Raw genomic sequence first — 18,850 nt, forward strand, 5'->3', positions numbered from 1 at the left:
GTGGAAAGAAACATTGTTGCTGAGTCTTCTTTTTTGGTGATTCTAGGAAAAATCCTAGAATACGATTTTCTGTGAACTCTCTCCAATGTCTCATCTGCTACTTTTTCATTGCGTTGTGTTCTTGACAATTTTGCAAAATCGGGCACTGTCAATATTATCATAGAACTGTTTTGATTTTTATTTCAAGTTAGTTGCTTCCTGATGCTTGTTCGCCGTTTGGTTTTCTTATGGCTCACTCTTCGGCAATAATTTAATGGCAGTAGACCAGACATCAAGCTCCGCTTAATCATTTGTATTTTTTTAAATGTATTTTCTGATTTTTTTTAAAATATATTCATGAGCAGTCTGCTTTTTATATACAGAGGTTGTGTTAAAAAATCATTCCCAAAATACTAATAAATGTATCCATTATTAGCTTTTTGACTTTGCCACTGTCTGGCTTTAACTATATACTATAATTGTTCACTCGTGGAACTTCATCATCACATTCAAATAATAAAGGGTGAGCCCTTACATGGCCATACTGAGGATCATGAAAGCCTATACGATCAGACGGGTAGCTGTCCTCGCAGGGACCAATAACTGATCTTTACAGTACAAAGCTCCGCAGCCTCTTTTCATGTCACTTTCATTGAGTGGAGGGCCACGGTGCGAGCTCTATAAAGTGGCTGGGCCCATTCAAGGGACTAAAGAGGACAAAGCTGAGCTCACTGCGGCACCACAGACTCACAACCAAAATAGGAATGAAGCAGAGGGGGAAAGGGGGGGGAGGCTGTTAACAGAAAGAGAGGGAGAGAGGGAGGGATTTTAAATTAATCTGCTGAATATATTTACTGGAAACTGATGAGAAATGGTTCTATGCAACACCAGGTTCAGTCTCTGTGGTGTGTAGTGTATGAAAATAAAAGTCATATCACTGTGGAGAATCTCTGGAACACTATCATATATTTTTACATCAGATTGAACACTTAAAATCTGAGAATTACTGCCTTAAAATATGAATAAATATTCTGGTTATTTAAAAGTTGGAAGTATATGATGCTATGTACTACTGCCTGTTAATGGTAAGTGATGTCTTGGGTATGAGCTAACCCACTGTGTCTAACAATGGGTCATTATTTTAATACTAAATCAAAAGGACAACATTAATATAAAAGTTACACCATGTTAATATAACTGATAGGTTTACTCAGTTTTGCTGTCAGTATATTTATCCAAACTGAACCTCATCCCTCATCCCCCCAAATTTTTTTTACTGGTTGATAACTTTGTGTTATAAAAACCTATTTGATTGCTTTCTTGTGTGTCTGCATGTAGCTTAACAACAGCACTATAGAGCTGATAAAAACCCCTTCAGAACAACATAACCGTTTATAGTCACGTTTTGCTTTTGTCTCCTCCTTAAACTTAACCCTTTGCAGTTCGCGATACACAGCATGCATCGCCTCTGCTGCAGAGATGCTTTGAAGATCCTTTTTAGCGTGTCCGTTGCCAAATGAAGATCACACACCTCAGTGCTGCCAGTAAATGTGCAGTCTCCATCAGTGATAGTAAGTAAAGAGAAATAAGAGCTCCTTTATGTGTGCACACTCTTCCAGCTGACACCATGGATGAAGCTGCAGGATGGTCTCCGAGTGGCTCCCATGGAGCTCGGCAATAGGATGCAAGTGTGTGTCTCCATCTGTTTGCTCCCACAGATGACTTCCCATCTTTGCTTACTCATCCTGTCTGGCTTGGCAGTCTCATCCCAGTTTGGTGAGTCCATCTACTCTTTTGTTTTTATTGAGTTTGGCCACGAGATAAAGTCAAAAGAAGGGTTGTTGGTCAATAAAAATGCCACTAAATTAAAAAAATGACAAATATTTTTTATTAAAATGTTGAAATGTGGTAGCACTGTGCTTAAGTAAAGCTTAGATGTACTTGTGCTGTAGCCTGTTATGGCACTTTACACTTATTCTTCTTCCAGAGGATTATTTGTATGTTTTATTACACTACATTTATAATGACTTTTAAACTTTTAAACAAAACAGGAAACAATCATGCAACTGACATATTCTCTCATGAGAATATACTCTTAAATGTATATACTAATAATAAAACTACTACTACTAGTACTAATAGTTCCGGTTTTTTAAAGAAGATGCCTTTACCATCCTGTTCAAATATTGAAATTACTAATAAACTAAAGCTTTAACTTCTGGTTCAGCAACAGTGATACTATCAGCTGTGGGTAAAATTGATAAGTTGCTCACATTTTATCATCTGTATTTGCTGATTGAAGAAATATATCAGCAAATTAGCAATTTATTACTATTCATGTAAGAAAATAACCATTAGTTGGAGTCCCCTGCAAAACAACATGGACACATCATTTATATCAAACTGATGATACAGTGTAAGGCTTAACAGTTTTAGTTTAACATTCACCTGACCATATCTGTGATATCAATACTTTTACTTAAGTAAATATTTTGAATACTTCCACTAGTGCTGGATAAAATATTGAGTAACATATTCAAAGCACACTGAATGGATACACTGTGTGTGTTCCAGGTTTGGAGGAAGTTTTCTTCAGTCCGCAGGACCAGACAGTCAGAGAAGGAGAGGGAGTTTTCCTCCGGTGTGTATCAGGGGAGAGTTCACCTCCTGCAAGCATCACATGGCTCAAAGATGGAAAGGTGGTCACAAGAGGTAGACAGATTCAGGTAAAAAACAACTTCAGATTTTAGAAGGGCATCAAAGACGACTTTCTTGCAGAGTAGGACAAAAAGCAGTAAATATATCTGGTAGATATTAATGTAGTAACAGTCTCCATTAGACTCCAAGACAATAATCAGGCATAGCATGGAGAACAGTTTTTACACTTTGCATTTCTTCTGCAGTTTAGAGAAATCCAGGCTAAAGAAAGGCCAATTTCATTCTCAATTTCATGTTTTTAACAGTTTTCTTGTGAATTTTAAAGCCATGGTTTGAGCCTCAACTTGATGGTTGGACATAAATTTCATGTGTACGGCATCCACCTGCACTGCTGGAAACTACTGTAATCAGATCAGGCTGTAGTTTCTCTCTTGGGCGTCTTCATTATATAAAAAAAATGAATTGATTAGGAGTTTGATTACCCTGATTTTTCTTTTTCTTTTTTTTTAAACAGCATTTACTGAAACTGCTATAGCAATTTTTTTGTAGGTGCAAAATTTTCTGTCTGCAGAGCTTGTACACAGAACACAGTGCTGACTTAAATGCTGGGCAACCTTACAAATAGAAATTGATTTGAAGAACTCACAAACCTCAAGGAGACTCTGAAAGCCTCATGAGAAAAAACACTTTTTATTTCACTCAGGGCAAAAATAAAACAGAAAAATACACGTTGTTTCTTTTAACTTTGATATTGGACATATTTTCCATACTGTATGTGTCATCCTGCTCAGGGTGAATATGGAGGTGGACACCAGAAGAAAACGTCAGGCACTCTTCATCTTTTCAACGTAACATTAGAAGATGAAGGGGTTTACGTTTGTGTCACACACAATCCTTCACTGAACATCAGCAAGAAGAGCAGACAAGCCAGACTTACTGTGCAGGGTGAGGCTTTTTCTTTAATTCACATTGACAAATTTTCAAATTGCAGCTGATCCAGGAGAGTTTATTAAATATAAATCCTGAGCTCTCTGGTTTTAACAAAAATACTGCTTTAATTTAAAAAAAAAAAACTACACTAATTTATCATACTTGTGTGTGTTTGCAGAGGGTTAGTATCTTACTGTGACTGTCCGCCTTGCAGGGGTCCCTCGGAGGCTGCAGTTCATCCAGGGCCCTGACAACATCACTGTTGCTATAGGAACTGAAGTCTCCATGCACTGCAGTGTTCTCGGCTTCCCTGTTCCCATGGTGCACTGGTTCAAAGACGGGTGCCTCCTGATGAACTGCTCCGGCTCGTTCAGCCTCCAAAACAATGGACAGCTGCTCACATTCAGGTCCAACACTGCATGGCAGAACAGGAATATTAATTCTTTATTGTTTAACTCCAACTGTGGTTGACAGTTGATGATACAGTCAAAGATTTTGTCTTTTTTCTTCTGGTACAAATATAATAGTTTCTGGTTCTTACTGGTGCATAAAAGAAGGAAGGCTAAAGAGGAAGGATAAAGACTGGGTGTTTTAGAGAAAGAAGACATTTCTGTAAATATTCTGTATTCCCTGCAGGGTTGCCTCACAACAAGACTGTTGTGTTTGAATCTGCCACTGGGGGATTCCCTCCAGGAACTCTGGCTTCCTCCCACAGTTCAAATATTAATTAGTGTTTCTAAACTGGCTGCACATGAGTCTAAGAAGAAAAAAAAAAGCAAACAAAATCAAAAAGAATCCCTAAATGTTAAAATTACATTTAAAATATTTTTTGTGTTTGTCTTCTCCAGAAATGTGAGCAAGGAGCATGAGGGCTCATATCACTGTGAAGCATCAAACCAGAAAGAGACAATCAGGTCGCAGCCAGCCTTCCTACTTCCAGCTGGTATTGTAAACTCTGAACTGTTTAACTCAAGCAAGTGAACTGCCTTGTTAAAACCGTTTAGGTTTCTGCTTCAGCAGATTCCATGCTGTAAAAATCAGCAAAATCCAATAAGAGCAGATGTCCAAACTTATTAGTGATTTACATTTTGTGTTTACAGAAATGGACTGGAGTTTTGTGCAGCAGCCCACAAATCTAACGGTGAAGAGCGGCAAAAATGTTACGGTAACCTGTAGGCCTCCGTACAGCAAACCAGCAGCGCAGGTGTCCTGGTTTAAAAACAACCGGCTTCTCACTCCCACTGAAAATGTAACAATGCTGCCCAATGGAGACCTCTTCATCCACAGGTCTTTATTGTTCATGCCTCATTACTATATGATTAGATAAATTAAATATAACACAAGAATTGTGTATAAATTAAAACTGGTTGGGCCAAAACTTGTAAATGTTTTACTTTAGTTAATTTGCATTGTTTACGGTATGTTTAGAGCTTAACATGAAGTCATAGAGTTATAAAATTGTGCCTGTAAATACAGCTCCAGGCAGCTGATTTTTGTTTTTAAAAGCTCTGCTGACCCTTTTCATAATTTTCTCTGTAGTGTGCAGGAGCACGATAGTGGCAGCTACTTCTGCAGGGCCTCAAACACCCATCTTCAAAGATTTCTTACCTCGAGACGAGCAACACTCACTGTTTTGGGTATGACATCTGGCAGCCCTCCCTACTATCTCACTGGAAATGTATATATACATATATATATATATATATGTATAGGTGCATAATAATATTCCAGACAGTGCTTTCCCTTCCTGGCAGCCCCTCCATCCGTCAAGCTATGGCCCCAGGTATTGACGGTGCCTTTGGGTGCTCAGGTGGTGCTGGAATGTCAGGTGTCTGGCCACCCTTTACCGTCCATCAGCTGGATGAAAAGAGGCCACACCAAGCAGACAGGAGGCAAAATTGCATTGGGGTAAGTTACAGTGTTCTGACTTTTTGAAAATTTTGTACACAAGCAGTTCATAATATATGGCAGCTTTCATGTTTCCTGTTCAGACAGAGAAATGCCACTCTCTACATCCAGTCAGTCCGGAGCTACGATGAGGGGGTGTATGTGTGCGAGGCATCCAACACACTGGGACAAAGCCATGGCACAGCACTCCTGAGAGTTGCTGGTAAATTTTAAACCTTGCTGTTTTGCAATGTATTTACTCCTCAGATCAATAGACCAGTCAAAGTCAAGTCAGGAGCATGTCCCTGATACTTACTAAGCATTTATACACTTTAGATGTTGTGGTTGGTTCAATACTAGGTATGACGACAGGCATGTTCTTGTTAATGCAAACCTTTTAGATCATAATGAAGGTGAGGATTTAGATATGAGTTTGGTCTGACCCACTGATAAGTGTACTAAATAAAGCAAACCCTAGCCTGGAAGGCAAAGGGATTGTTGTCCCTCTGCTTTATGCTCCTATTTAATATTGCTTTTAAGTTGCAGTGAATTTGTAATTCCCTATAAGGTATCTTCATATAGTGTACATAATATTATCAAAGCATGGGCGTGGTCCTCATTGGCAGATCAACAAGTGTGTGTGATCATTCATTTTAACATGTCAGCTGTACTGTGTTGTTTTGAGAGTGCAGGAAAACTAGGCTGCAAAAATGAAAGATTATGAATAATTATCTAATAGGTATTAAGCTGAAATGCATTAAAGAAAAGAAACGAAAAAACCTGTTGCTATTATAGAAAAGTACATGCTCGCAACCAAGGTCCTTCTAAAAGAACTGAATTATACACAGGAAAGAAACTGAGAAATTCTTCTTGTGTAGTACAAACGTCTTACAAATTTGAAATTAAAGGACATGCAAATGTGATCAAAGTAACAGACCATTTGAATGAAATTGTCATTTTATTTGCCATCTGCACACATTGCTAGTTTCATAAACTAATTCTAAAGAGTCATAGTCCAGGTAGCAGAACATACCGTGTCCTCAAAATTTTACATAGTTACTAAAATCTTTATAGGGGAACAGTTCTTGTATGTGTTATTTCTTTAAGGCACTTCTATGATCTATGAGCTTTATGTGACTTTTTTGATATTGTCTTTTCAATTTTCCCCTCTGCTTGGGCCAGTGAGCCCTTTAATAGTGGTCTTTAAAGATCAGGTGACCTACACGATTGGGACTTTAGTGGTCCTGCCCTGCAGAGCAATGGGGATTCTCCCTATCACATACACCTGGACGAGGGGCAGAACAGAGCCACAGTCCCCTATCAGTACCACCGAAGGCAGACACATAGATGGTGAGTCTAGTTTGTCTGGAGTCATTCTGCATTACTTTTCATCATGAAAACAGAGTAACCGTTTCAGGCACAACATCCCCTACTTCATAGGTATGTAGAAGAAAATAAAATCTGAATAAGTTAATGTAACACATAGAACAACTTTATTGCTTGATGACCCTGATTAAGGCCACAGATCCAGTCAAGCAGTAGAGTTGTTATATATACCACAAGTGTTGCTGCAGCTTGAACTTTCTCAGCATTTATTTTTAATCACCAGCTCCATCATTTGGAGTTGTTTTCAGCATATAAAATAAGTAGCATTCTCGGCAGAGATGGAAGTATACAGGAATTTTTTTTTCTAATTTCTAAACGGTATGTGAGATCTCAGCTCTTTGTGTTTTATAATGTTTTGTCTTCTGGCCTGCAGAAGATGGGTCCCTGCATATTTCCAGTGTGCAGTACTCTGATGCAGGAGAGTATTACTGCACTGCTGAGAACCGAGCAGGACGACATCAGAAACGGATGATCCTCATCATCACAGGTGTGTTGATTTACCACCTCGTGTTATTTCTTCTCAGTGGCAATATTACTAAAATCATACCTGCATTTGGTATGCAATGGTAAAGCTCTATGAACAAAACTGAAGATGTAAAATGTATGAACAATTTGGCAATTTAATTGAAGTGACAGACTCCAATGTGTTGAGATCAAGGCTTTGTGAGGGGTCAGACTAGTTTTTTCAGGACATTGAGATGTTTTTCATGACTATCAGTGTATGTTTGGATCAGTATAATAAATGTGGGTCACTCAGATACTTCTCTCAGGGGAATTCGCAACTGTCTTCTGGTCATTTAGAGTGGGTGAAGTTCAGTGCATACTTAAACAACAAAATACTTCTTTGACCCCATATACCCAAGTTTCATTTGCTTGTTGATTCTCTTTAATGTCATCCTTTGTCTTATGCTGAAGATCGACCTTCTGATAGAGGGAGACGGACAAGACTGGTTTTGTCTGCTGTGAGTATTGAGGATGTGGAAGTCTTTGCTTATGTATTTTGTTCTCAAATCATTTTGCTAGACCTTGGTTTTATTTTCATAAGCAGTTCCAGTGTAGAAGCTGCAAATTCTCTAAGTGCATTTTTTCACACAGATCATGTGATGGTCATGCATTGTTTACCCCTGTTTATTATTTGGTGTATGGACTTATTCGTTTTTGACTGTGTCAAATGTGTCTCCTCTGAAAATAATCAGTGTTTTGAATATTTTTTAGAGCACCAGCGATAATGAACAACGTCCAGCTTCCAAGTGGAGCGACTCAGTAGCCGAGCAGCGCTTTAAAACAACACGTTATCCACATGTACAGGAAAAGCATAATGAGACAACATGTATGTATTTAAAAAAAATACTTAGCTCCAGTCATGCGTTGTGTAGGTTATTCAACATAACAAATATATAGTTACAAGTTAACAGGCTAAAACACGGTGCTATAAGGTTATAAGGTAAAATTAATATGGCTGAAAGCAGTGGTAAGGTCTCAGTCATACAGGCCTAGAGACCAGTCAGTGACTACCCCTGGCAACCACAGGTCACTAAGGAAAAATGTGTATTCCCAGATCAGCTGGTGAGTGGTTTTTGGAAGTTTTTAGTGGTTGCTGGCAGTTGCTAGGTAAAATTGGTCACAAAGAGGGATTCAGATCCGCAATGAAAACCTTGTTGCAATTACTTTGGTTGCCAGCAGATTGCTGTGGTCAGCTGCAGTTTGCATGGGAGACACCAACTTTTTCACCAACACTCACCAAGCAGTACTGAAACAGTGTGACACAAATGGAGGTTACTTCCTGTTATAAGGGAGTTTTTCCTTCCCACTGTCTCCAAAGTGCTTGCTCATAGGGGGTCATATGATTGTTGGATTTTTCTCTGTATATATTATTGTAGGGTCTACCTTACAACATAGAGCGCCTTGAGGCAACTGTAGTTGTGATTTGGTGCAATGCAAATAAAATTGAATTGAATTGAACTGAACTGAATTGAAAATAAAAGTATCCTCTTTTGAAACGTGCTGGTTGGAGCTGTAAGGCACAGCTTTGACCCTAAAGCTTTTCAAAAAACTATGGGTGAAAGCAGCAATCTGCTAGTGACCAAAGTGATCACAAGGAGGTTTTTTGGCGCAACCACTTACCAACTGGTCAAGAATATTGAATTTTCCATAGCAACCTGTGGTTGCCAAAGAGTCAAGATCTGTGTGACTTAAAGCTGGGACTTAAAGAGTTATACAAAACAATTGTCTGCCTTTAGTCTAACATCAGAGGAAGAAGCAAACGTGCAATATATACATTTTTGTAATATCTATTATTCAGGCCTGGTCTGAGCCGCTTCAGTGGCTTTTCCAGTTTAATTGCTGTACGGTATGGTGTATCGGAATCAGGCGATGGTAGAGTTAGAAGTTGGGTAACCAGAAGTTCTCACAAACTTTCCAGGATAAAGGTATCATTTCAATTTTGTGTCTGTTACCATTGCCACAAGACAAAAAAGATGTGTCAGGACATCCAAAAGCTAAAAAAAAATGCTAAATGCCAAATAATCCTGCTATAAGAGCTGCTGGAGTTTTTTCTGCTCAGATTTCAAAATTGACATGGAAATATTTTGTTTAAAAAAGTAATAAATCATATTTTTGTGTCTATGTTAATGCTACTTTATGATTCAGTTACAAGAAATATTAGCAAATATAAATGTAAAGCAACAATTATGAGAGGCATTATTCTGGTGCGCACGTTACTAATCGAACTGCTTACAAAATGTATGGCTGGATCCCTTCAGATGAAATCAGATTTTTTTTCCCTCTGAATGACACATAATAATAACACACAACATAAAATTGTTTAGGATATATTAAAGAAAATAAAGCATAAACTCTTTTTTTAATATTTACAGGTACCAACCCAGTCAGTGCAACTACACTTCCAACATTTTTAAGAAAAGCCGGGGCTGAGCTAGATATGCCATTGAGGACCCTTGCCCATGTTTTACATCACCATTTGAAACAGCCAACAACCAATTCTACCCAGTCGTTACTCAGTCAGATCAAGCCTCCTCTTCACCTGAACCGCCAATCAGAAGCTCTACACACCCAAGTACCAATGACCATTAAACCACATTTTATTTCACACAGTGAACCAGCTGCAACACAGAGCCTGGCACCTGAAGTAACCAGTGGAGTGTTGGTCGAAACCCTTCAGCATCCATTCAGTGAAAGTCGATCCCATTTGAGACAAATGCCATCAAAATTTCAGCATTCAGCCAGTAACAAGTTGTTTATAGTGCCAAGTTCTCAGGACCATTCTGTGCCTCAAGTTAATCAAATTGCAGAGACATCAGTAACTCAGCAACCATCTCAGCTACGTGCTACTGGACCTTTTGGCTTTCTAAAATCGGACCCCTTCATGACAACTCCAACACCAAATCCTGTTACCCACGCTAAGATGAGACACTCCGATTCAGTCACCCTGACAGTTGCCTACAAAACATCATCATTTCAGCCTTTGCAACCTTCACCAACCCTCTCACAAACAACTCAAACTGATCCTCAACACTCCTCTACCTTAAGTTTTTTACCAAAGTTTCATCTTGAGCTTTCTACAATTCAGTATAATCTGCCTTCAACAGAACTTCCATCTTCTTTAATCCCCACGCCTCCAATATCCGAAATTCATCTTTCAACAACAACACCTTCAGCCAGTTCCAAACTTTCTCAAACCCAACCTGAATCATCTCCAACACAAAATTCACAGCTTCCATTCTCCACCATCCGCCCTTCAGATCAGTCACTCCATCCTTCATTGTTAGACGCTGAGGTAGTCCAACAGGTCAACAGGTCACATTGGCTGAATACTACTCATGAAAGTCATCCAGTTCAGCCAGAGCTCACAGACTGGTTGAAAAGGAACACTTCCCAGTCACCCATGACTAGCAATGATCCCAGGTAGGCAAAATAAAAATATGATAGATTGATAAATATTTCACCTGAGTTTATTACATTTAGGGAACAAAAGTAATAAAACATCAATAAGTCACTATCTTCTCCATTTCAGAGTGAAGCAGCAATCACCATCATGGCTGCCTGTGCTGGAAAAACATGACATCCCCATTGTGGTGGGAGTGGGTGTATCTTTGGCTTTCATCTTTATCACTGTTACCTTCTATTCTGTGGTACAAAAGAATGAACCCGCACCAACAAGCCGAGCAGGTCAGCAATCCGCCCTGCATGAAATGCTAGTGTCTTGGTTTTCCTAAAATCATGACCATATTTTGGCAAAATCGAAATGATTGGGGTGGTGAGGCTGCGACAGTCTGGTGATCTGTCCAGGGAGTACCCCACCTCTCACCCTATGGTAGCTGGGATAGACTCCAGCCCACCCTCGACCCTGAATTGGATAAGTGAAAGAGGATGGATCTTGATGGAATTGATAGAAAGTTATTAACCAACACTGCACTGGCTAGCAAGTGAGGTGCTAGTGTAACAAGTTGTAATTAACTGTGTATTAGAGTGCTAGGTTTGGCTAGTAAAATTAAACTATAATTTAGTTTATAGTTTAAATTTACTTAGGAAATGAACATTTGTATTTTGACTTTGAATACATTGGGCATTTTAACATTGACTTGTTTATGAATTAACTCGCTTAAAGAGCCACCCTCAAGTGGCCATTTAAAGAACTGCAGGTTTTCCATATATACTTGGCTCAAACAAAAATGATATAACATAATAATAACTGAGCTCTACATGTGCTTTCAGATGAATTATTAACACTGAACACAGTCTGGTTACCTCTTATATCTTTTTGCCAAGGTAAGCTAAATTAGCTTTATTTTAAACAGGTAATTGATCCACTTGTGTCACTCTACCAGAAAGCACATATGTAGAGCATTTTAACCCAAATGTTACTTTTTATTATTACGTCAAAACCACATTACATGTCTTTGACAGCTCAGAGGAATTTAGGTGTTCCCATACGACATGCTGAACGTCGAGCAGCAGGACGTACGTATGAAAACAGGTACCCTACTTCTCAGAATAGAAAAATAAAATAAATAAATAATAATAAAAAAAAGAATAGAAAAATAAATTAGCCTTCACAACCCATCTTTCTGCATTCTAATACCAAGTGTTGTATGTCTTATGCAGAGCGTTTGAAGATGACGACTGTGTTGCAGTGATTGAACAGAGCCCCAACACATCAGAAACCAGAGCCAGACCCCCAGGGCCCAGCCTGGTTACGGTGCAGATGGAGCGCACGTTTGATGAACTACAAGAGGATACCCAGCGCTCTCTGGACAACCACTCAGTCACTGTAGAGACGTACCCTGAGCCTATTCTTGACACCAAGGTCTGGTAACACAGAAACACTTTACCATAAAAAAATGTATCCAGACATTTTTATCCGTGTTTAAGGGGAAGTTAAGAAAGTTACAAATTTATTGAGGCAACCCAATAGTATGGTTGCACACAGTTGTCCCACAGCAAGAAGGTCCTGGGATTGAATCCACTGAGCCACAGCAACAGCCTTTCTGTGTGGATCTTGGAGTGTGCATGTTCTCCGGCCTTCTGATAGACTTCTGATAGACTAGATAGACTAGTGACCTATCCAAGGTGTGCCCCACCTCTCACCCTGTGACAGCTGGGATAGGGTCCAGAACAACCACTGATGATTCTTCTTCTTCTTTGGACTTCTTAGGCGGTCAACACAGCAGATCATCTGCCTCTATCTCAGCCCATCCCTTACATCCTCCAACCTTCTTTATGTCCTCTTTCACTACCTCCATGAATTTTCTCTAGGGTCTTCCCCTTTTCTTCCTGCCTGGCAGCTCCATATTAACATAAAATACTAACATATTTTGCTTGCTATATTGACTATCCCTCCTCTGCACATATCCAAACTATCTCACCCTACCCTCTCTAACTTTGTCTCCAAACTGGTCAACCTGAGCTATCCCTCCAATATACTCATTTCTAATTTTGTCCTGGTAACTCTCAGTCAAAATTTGAGCATCTTCACGTCTACCACCTCTCGCTCTGCCTCTTGTCTTTTTGTCAGTGCTTTCCCTCTTGGCAATGATAATTTTATTTAAATGGCACATATGCTTTACATAGAAGATAAAAACCTGATTGCTGCCTCTTGCTGCGATCCTTCTGTAACAAATCACCCCTGAAACTCATTTCCACCCACTCCATCCAGCCTGGATAACTGGAAGAGGATGGTTGGATGGGTCACACTGTTAATGATAAATATTAGAAATTATTATATTTAGTTATGAAAACAGCATATCCAGCTTTGTTTATTTAACTAACAACTGTGGCATAGTATATAACCTATAGGGGGAGCTAAAACCCTATATAAGTGTACAAACGGTCACAGTTTGCACAGTTTAATAAAAAGAACAAACCATTAAGATAATAAAAAAAAAGTACTGCACTGAAAACAGTGCTGATGTCTCCATTTAATTTAAACTGGCACATGCAAGGACTAAACCAACAGCCTTATAGTAATAAAATGCTCAATCATCAGAGTTGTCTTTAAAGATAACAATGTGGCAACAGTGTAATGATTTCAATGCATTTTAAACATTTTTCTCTTATGTTATTATTAACAAATCCTCTCTACTTTCAGATTGATCCTTCTCTGGAGGAGGAGAAAGGGTGCAGTTTGTCCCAGCCCAGCATTCAGGTGCACTGTACTGAGGATTGGACCAGTAACAGAGGAGACAACCAAAGCCCATGCCAGGACACGTTGCCTCCTCCCTCACCCTTAATCTCCCGTTCTCCTTCCCCATCACCACCATCCAGGCGGGAGGAAAGCGTGCACTCTTCTTTAACACTGCAGAGTGCTGAGCCATGCGTTGCACCTATCCACCACAGTCTCAGCATTTCACATGGCAACCCTCCACTGTTGCTGTCTCACAACGTCTCTGTGGGCCTCACCACAGTAGCTGTTGATGTCCATTTTTACCCTGCAGCTACTGCTCCAATGGCAGTAGGGACTAGTACTCACATTAATTCAGTTTCAAACTCCTCAGCAGTGACTGCACCTCTTTTTAGCCCCACGTTAGCTAACAGCCAGGAGAATGATCAGTCAGCTTCCAGGCTGCATCAGTGTAAATAGCTACATTATAGGACAAATCATCTTCAGTGCTGGCACACATTAAGTGAAATGGGAACAAAGTTTTGACTAGCTTGATGGTGTGGAGATAGGAATGCATAGATTACTAACGGGCTGTCTAGCTGATCCAAATCACATTTAAGAGTGTTTTACACCAGTGGTGATAAGCAGAATATTATATTTCTCTTGGAGTTCATTTAGAGATTTTTTCTGTGTGAAAAAAAAAAAAAACAAATGTGAAAAAAAAGTGATGCAGACCAGAGTCAAACACCTATAGGTGTGAAAATGCCGCAAGTGACAAAGTGAGGAAAGTTGCAGCAAAAGACAAAGTAATATGACACCTGAGTAATTTGCAAAAGAACACATTATAATAACTCAGTTCTCTTTGACATTAAGTATGAAACTAGAACCAGCAGAAAGGCCAGCTAAACTTGCTATAGATAATGATGTGCCATCATCAGTAGTTGCTGATGAAACCCCAGTTTATCAGTTCACCTTACACATCTGTGCAGTGTCACAGGTGCTATTCATAGCAATTGTGCAAAACAGTTTTTTATGTTTGTGCAAGGATTTAACACACCTAGATTAAATCTGTTAAATATTGACGAGTAGAGGTAAGTGTTAGCAGATTTCCCAGTTTCTAGTTGTCATAACCAAACAGTGCTAACGTTTTCTTGGCTTTAGCTGCATACTTGATGCATGAGTGGAATCCTCATGCACACTTTTTGCCAAGGAATACAAATACATTTCCCAAAATGAATGTAAAACAGCTGACTAAGGAAGCAAATATTCAGTATTAGCATTCACATTGTTTTTCTTAATATATGTATTTATTAGCTTTAGGGCACAATTTATGTGTTATACTTAATTGGCTACGTTTACTGTCAGGTTGTTTTGTTTTGTTTTGTTCTTTAACCGTGAAAGAGAAAATGTATATGTAGTATGAATTTATCTGTTTTACAGGCCTAAATGGATGTAGGGTAGCTTGAGTAAAAATACTGTAATTTGTGTCTTTTTCTGTTAAACAGCCAAGGATACATGCTTTGCAATTTTTTTGTGATCCAGTCCTGCAAACCTGTTTTGGTTCATGACTCATCATTATGTTGAGGTTGACTGTTACACCTTTTTGAAACCAAAGGATGGTAACTGGTATGTCAGTGAACATGTAGGCAGTACACCAAAAATAGTTACACTGGAGGAGCACCTTCATGCTGTTAAAATGTTAGTTGCATTACTTTATTAAAACGCTGTAACTGTCACCATGTGCTTCATGAGTCCATATCCTGTATGCACTGTGTGTCCACTCTGACAAGATGCTAGCAAGAAGCTTTCTGCACACCATGATATTGTTTTCATATCTTTCGGCAAGGAGACAGTAGTCATTCAAAGTTTATCTGGAACTGTTTAGGTCAAAAATTATGCTTAAAGGGCAACAGAAAAAGAAAAACATGCAAATACATTGTTAAAAAAATGAAGAGACACATTATAAAGCGCATGAGGGAGAAGACGAAAAATTATTTTTTTTAAAAAAAGGAAAAGGGAAGACAAGTGGATCTCAAATGGGTGAGAACTCAACTGGGAATTACTGACATAATGACTGTGGAGGAAACTAATCTAGGCACAAGATACAGAAAAGAACAGTCAACAAAATAAAATGGGAAGAGAGCCACAACTGAATAGGGAGACAACATTAACTTAAATATGGTCCTTACTGTGTCCATGTGTTGATTTCTCTGAGTAGTCTGATATCTATAACACAGGTTAGCTCAAACTGTTGGACAGCCACTCATATGAACTATTCATAACTAAAATTCAGCTTTGTTGTTGGTTTGTATTGCAGTGTCCTTCTGAAGTGGAGCATGCCAGAATACAGTCTCATGGGTTAATCTGTAATTCCTAACTAGTTAGAGATGTTGATATGATAGTGAATATTTGTTTCTCTGTAAAATCAAGCTGAACTCTCCACAAAATCCACAAAGTCAACAGATTCAACACAGTTAAGAAACTTCTTGAGACAGACTGTGTGGTGCAATTTTCTGGTCTTGCTCTGCAACAATGGCCACTGAGGATCTCTGCCACCTTGCAGCAGCAACACAGTGCTAATCAAGCCTCAATTCTTCCCTCTTCGTAGTGAACAATGATTTTATATGAAAAACCATACAAAAAAGTGACTTTAGATATATGCTGCACTTTTTATAGAATCAATAACTTTCAACAGCGATCAAAGGAGCTGCCAAACCAAGATGATTAAAAACAAGCCTCGATCCTTATAGCTTAACCTGTAAAATATTCATGATTTTTATATGTGAAATTGATTTTTAAACTGGTTAACAAAATATTTTCTGATCTTGTTATAATAAATAAAATCTGTGTGTCTTTGATAGCTAACTCATCCCACAGGGTCAGGACTGGAGTAACCAAAAGTACATCCAAAAAGACCCCTGAAGGTTCTTATCTATTGCAGGTAGTATGACATCAAAATGTTGCCTCGCAGCCAATCAACAATGAGGAAGAATGATCAGTATTAAGCATTTATGCTTTATACTATTATTATTTCGTGACAGTAACATTTAATTTGTATTCACAGAAGTTGAATTATGCATGCTGTATTATGATGTCATCTCATTGGCCTGCAGCCACCTAACAACAGATGAAAATGACTTGTTTTTAGCCTTTATGCACCTTTAACACCTTATTGTACGTATTGTACTATTTTCATTTTACGACAAAAACATCTCCTTTATATCCACATCTAATTTATGTCATCAACGGGCAAATTTTTAAAAGCATATTATTAAAATCTACCGCTCCTATTCATCAGTGCAAAAAGGCCCAACACTAATGTAGTATGGGCATGTGCTAGCAATAATAATATACGGAAAATATCCATCCATCCAGCCTCTTCTGCTTATCCTTGTCAGGGTCACAGGGTGGGGCTGGAGCCTGTCCCAGCTACCAGAAAGCGAGAGGCAGGGTACACCCTGGACAGGTCGCCAGCCTGTCGCAAGGCTAACACATAGAGAGATGTACAGCTTGGGTACTGTTATGATACAGCAGTTCTTTTCTCAGAGCAAAGAACTTTTAAATCTAACCACTAAATTCACACATGAAACAGAAGTAACTCTGGCCACCTTTTATGGGGTAAAAACCACAGCAGAGTGGAAGTACGTTTCTCACAAGACGAGACGCTACCCTCTGCATCCTGTCAGCCATCGTGTGCAAACAGGACACCTTAGACCTGTGGCGATAGCATGCAAGACTGCAATGTAAAAGCTCATTTAGACAGTAGCAACTTGTAATGTGTTACTGCAATGTCATGAGGGGTTTTGTGGTATGTTCATCGAAGCTTTAGATGTGTTTATTATCGTTATGTTTTGACTTCTGTTTGATTTTACTGCTGTTGGAATCATTTTAATTTTAAATTATTGCTAGGATTGAGATTTTTGGTTGATTTTAGTTTTTTGAAGGATTACTTATTTTGAATCATGATTTCGTTTCTGTGGAATATGCAGCTCCTATCAGTTCTTCCTTCTGTCTTTCTGTATCAGTTTTACTGTCCTCCTGTTCTATCTCAGTGAGTCTGTGTTAAGCTTCATGTTTTAATACTTCACTTTGATGCTCTGTGTTAGTTTTACTTCCTCCTTTGTGATTGTCCCAATTGTCTTCATCTGTGTTTAACTTCTTTCCCTTGTTTCTCATTCTCCAAGTTATCTATCCACCTGGGTTTCGCTGAGAAATCAGCCACACAGGGAACAAGACTGTTGATCATCTGTTAATCTGTTTCCCTCTGGTTAAAGTGGCAAAGTGAATGTCTTTGCCTCTTTTCATGACACGTTGGCTGCTGCTGTGACCCTTAATGACTCACGTGATTGCAGTTGACCTACTGTTGGTGATTTTCAGTCTGATGGATAGACTGCAGGGCCAGGTGCATCTCTCGGGTGTCAGGTCTTTGCTAGATTTAGTTGTTTTTTTCATTTTTAAAGACTATTTTAAACTGTTAATCTGCTATATATGTTTTTAGGCCTGCTGTTTTTTTCCTTTGTCCTTCATTTGAGAGACTTCACAAGTTTTCAGGCAATAGTCCTTTGGGAAAAATCCAAAGATTTTATGCAATGAAACGGTATTGGGCTGCTAATAATGAAGTGCCTGAAGATACCATTTAAAATTGTTTCTTTGCTGAGTTGTCTGCTATGTATAAGTATGTATATGACACAAGACTGTTTCATCGTTTGGGTTCGGTTCCTTTTTTATGCTTGAATGGTTCATAGGTCAGTGTTAAGCTTTCAGCAAAAAAACAAAAAAAAACCCCACCTAACCTCAAGGTTTTCTGTTTCAAAATGATACAAGAAAGTCTGGCTTCTTGGAGGCAAAATATCAACAACTGAGAGGTGGCCTGTGACCTTTGCACAGTACTGTAGCTATTCGAAAGCATTTTTATTTAAATGATTCATTTACAGGCTTTCATTTTTACTGCCAGAAATGCAGTTTGATTCGGTAAAACTACTTTTGTTTGTGAGCGCCTGCAAAATCATGTGTTTATCTGAACAAACTGGAACTTGAAACAATCTATGTGTTCATTTTTTTTAAAGAAAAACATCTAAGGACTTGCAAAGAGAACCACAGAAGTTACACCCCAAGTATCAATATGCACAAACTGCTTCAGAGCAGATTTTATGTGCCTAAATGTACTGAGGATGTCTTTAAATCTTGAGAAAGAGGAATAAAATGTCATGGTGATAAAACTTATATTATGGTTGATGCTGTCTGTCAGTCTATACTATTTATTGCCACAGAGAATCGAAAACAGAAGTAATAGAAATTACTTTGCATTATCAGGAAATACATTTATAAAATGTAACCCATTAATCTTGGCCTTTGAAAAGATTTAAATCAACTTTTACTCAGGGTTTAATT

At 38.7% G+C, this 18,850-nt stretch overlaps 1 protein-coding gene across 1 annotated transcript; it reads left to right on the forward strand.

Moving 5' to 3' along the window:
* The first annotated feature begins 455 nt into the window (after nucleotides 1–455).
* Nucleotides 456–11,907, forward strand: LOC120745416 (hemicentin-1). Its single transcript, XM_040050242.1, has 16 exons — nucleotides 456–1,755; nucleotides 2,554–2,705; nucleotides 3,429–3,582; nucleotides 3,782–3,974; nucleotides 4,416–4,510; nucleotides 4,668–4,854; nucleotides 5,107–5,204; nucleotides 5,322–5,475; nucleotides 5,559–5,677; nucleotides 6,637–6,804; nucleotides 7,214–7,327; nucleotides 7,756–7,802; nucleotides 8,056–8,170; nucleotides 9,717–10,764; nucleotides 10,874–11,028; nucleotides 11,575–11,907. Exons 1-16 carry the CDS (start codon nucleotides 1,611–1,613, stop codon nucleotides 11,640–11,642), a joined length of 3,012 nt encoding a protein of 1,003 aa, XP_039906176.1. The 5' UTR covers nucleotides 456–1,610; the 3' UTR covers nucleotides 11,643–11,907.
* Nucleotides 11,908–18,850: the final 6,943 nt, after the last annotated feature.

Source organism: Simochromis diagramma, unplaced genomic scaffold (genome assembly GCF_900408965.1).
Source record: "Simochromis diagramma unplaced genomic scaffold, fSimDia1.1 OVJJ01000131.1, whole genome shotgun sequence".
Lineage (NCBI taxonomy): Eukaryota > Metazoa > Chordata > Actinopteri > Cichliformes > Cichlidae > Simochromis > Simochromis diagramma.

Excerpts from the sequence above, each read along its gene's own strand:
- LOC120745416 (XM_040050242.1), top strand. The coding sequence starts at position 1,611 with ATGAAGCTGCAGGATGGTCTCCGAGTGGCTCCCATGGAGCTCGGCAAT. Across the intron at positions 1,756-2,553 it reads GGCAGTCTCATCCCAGTTTG|GTTTGGAGGAAGTTTTCTTC; the intron begins GTGAGTCCATCT and ends TGTGTGTTCCAG. Across the intron at positions 7,803-8,055 it reads CAAGACTGGTTTTGTCTGCT|AGCACCAGCGATAATGAACA; the intron begins GTGAGTATTGAG and ends AATATTTTTTAG.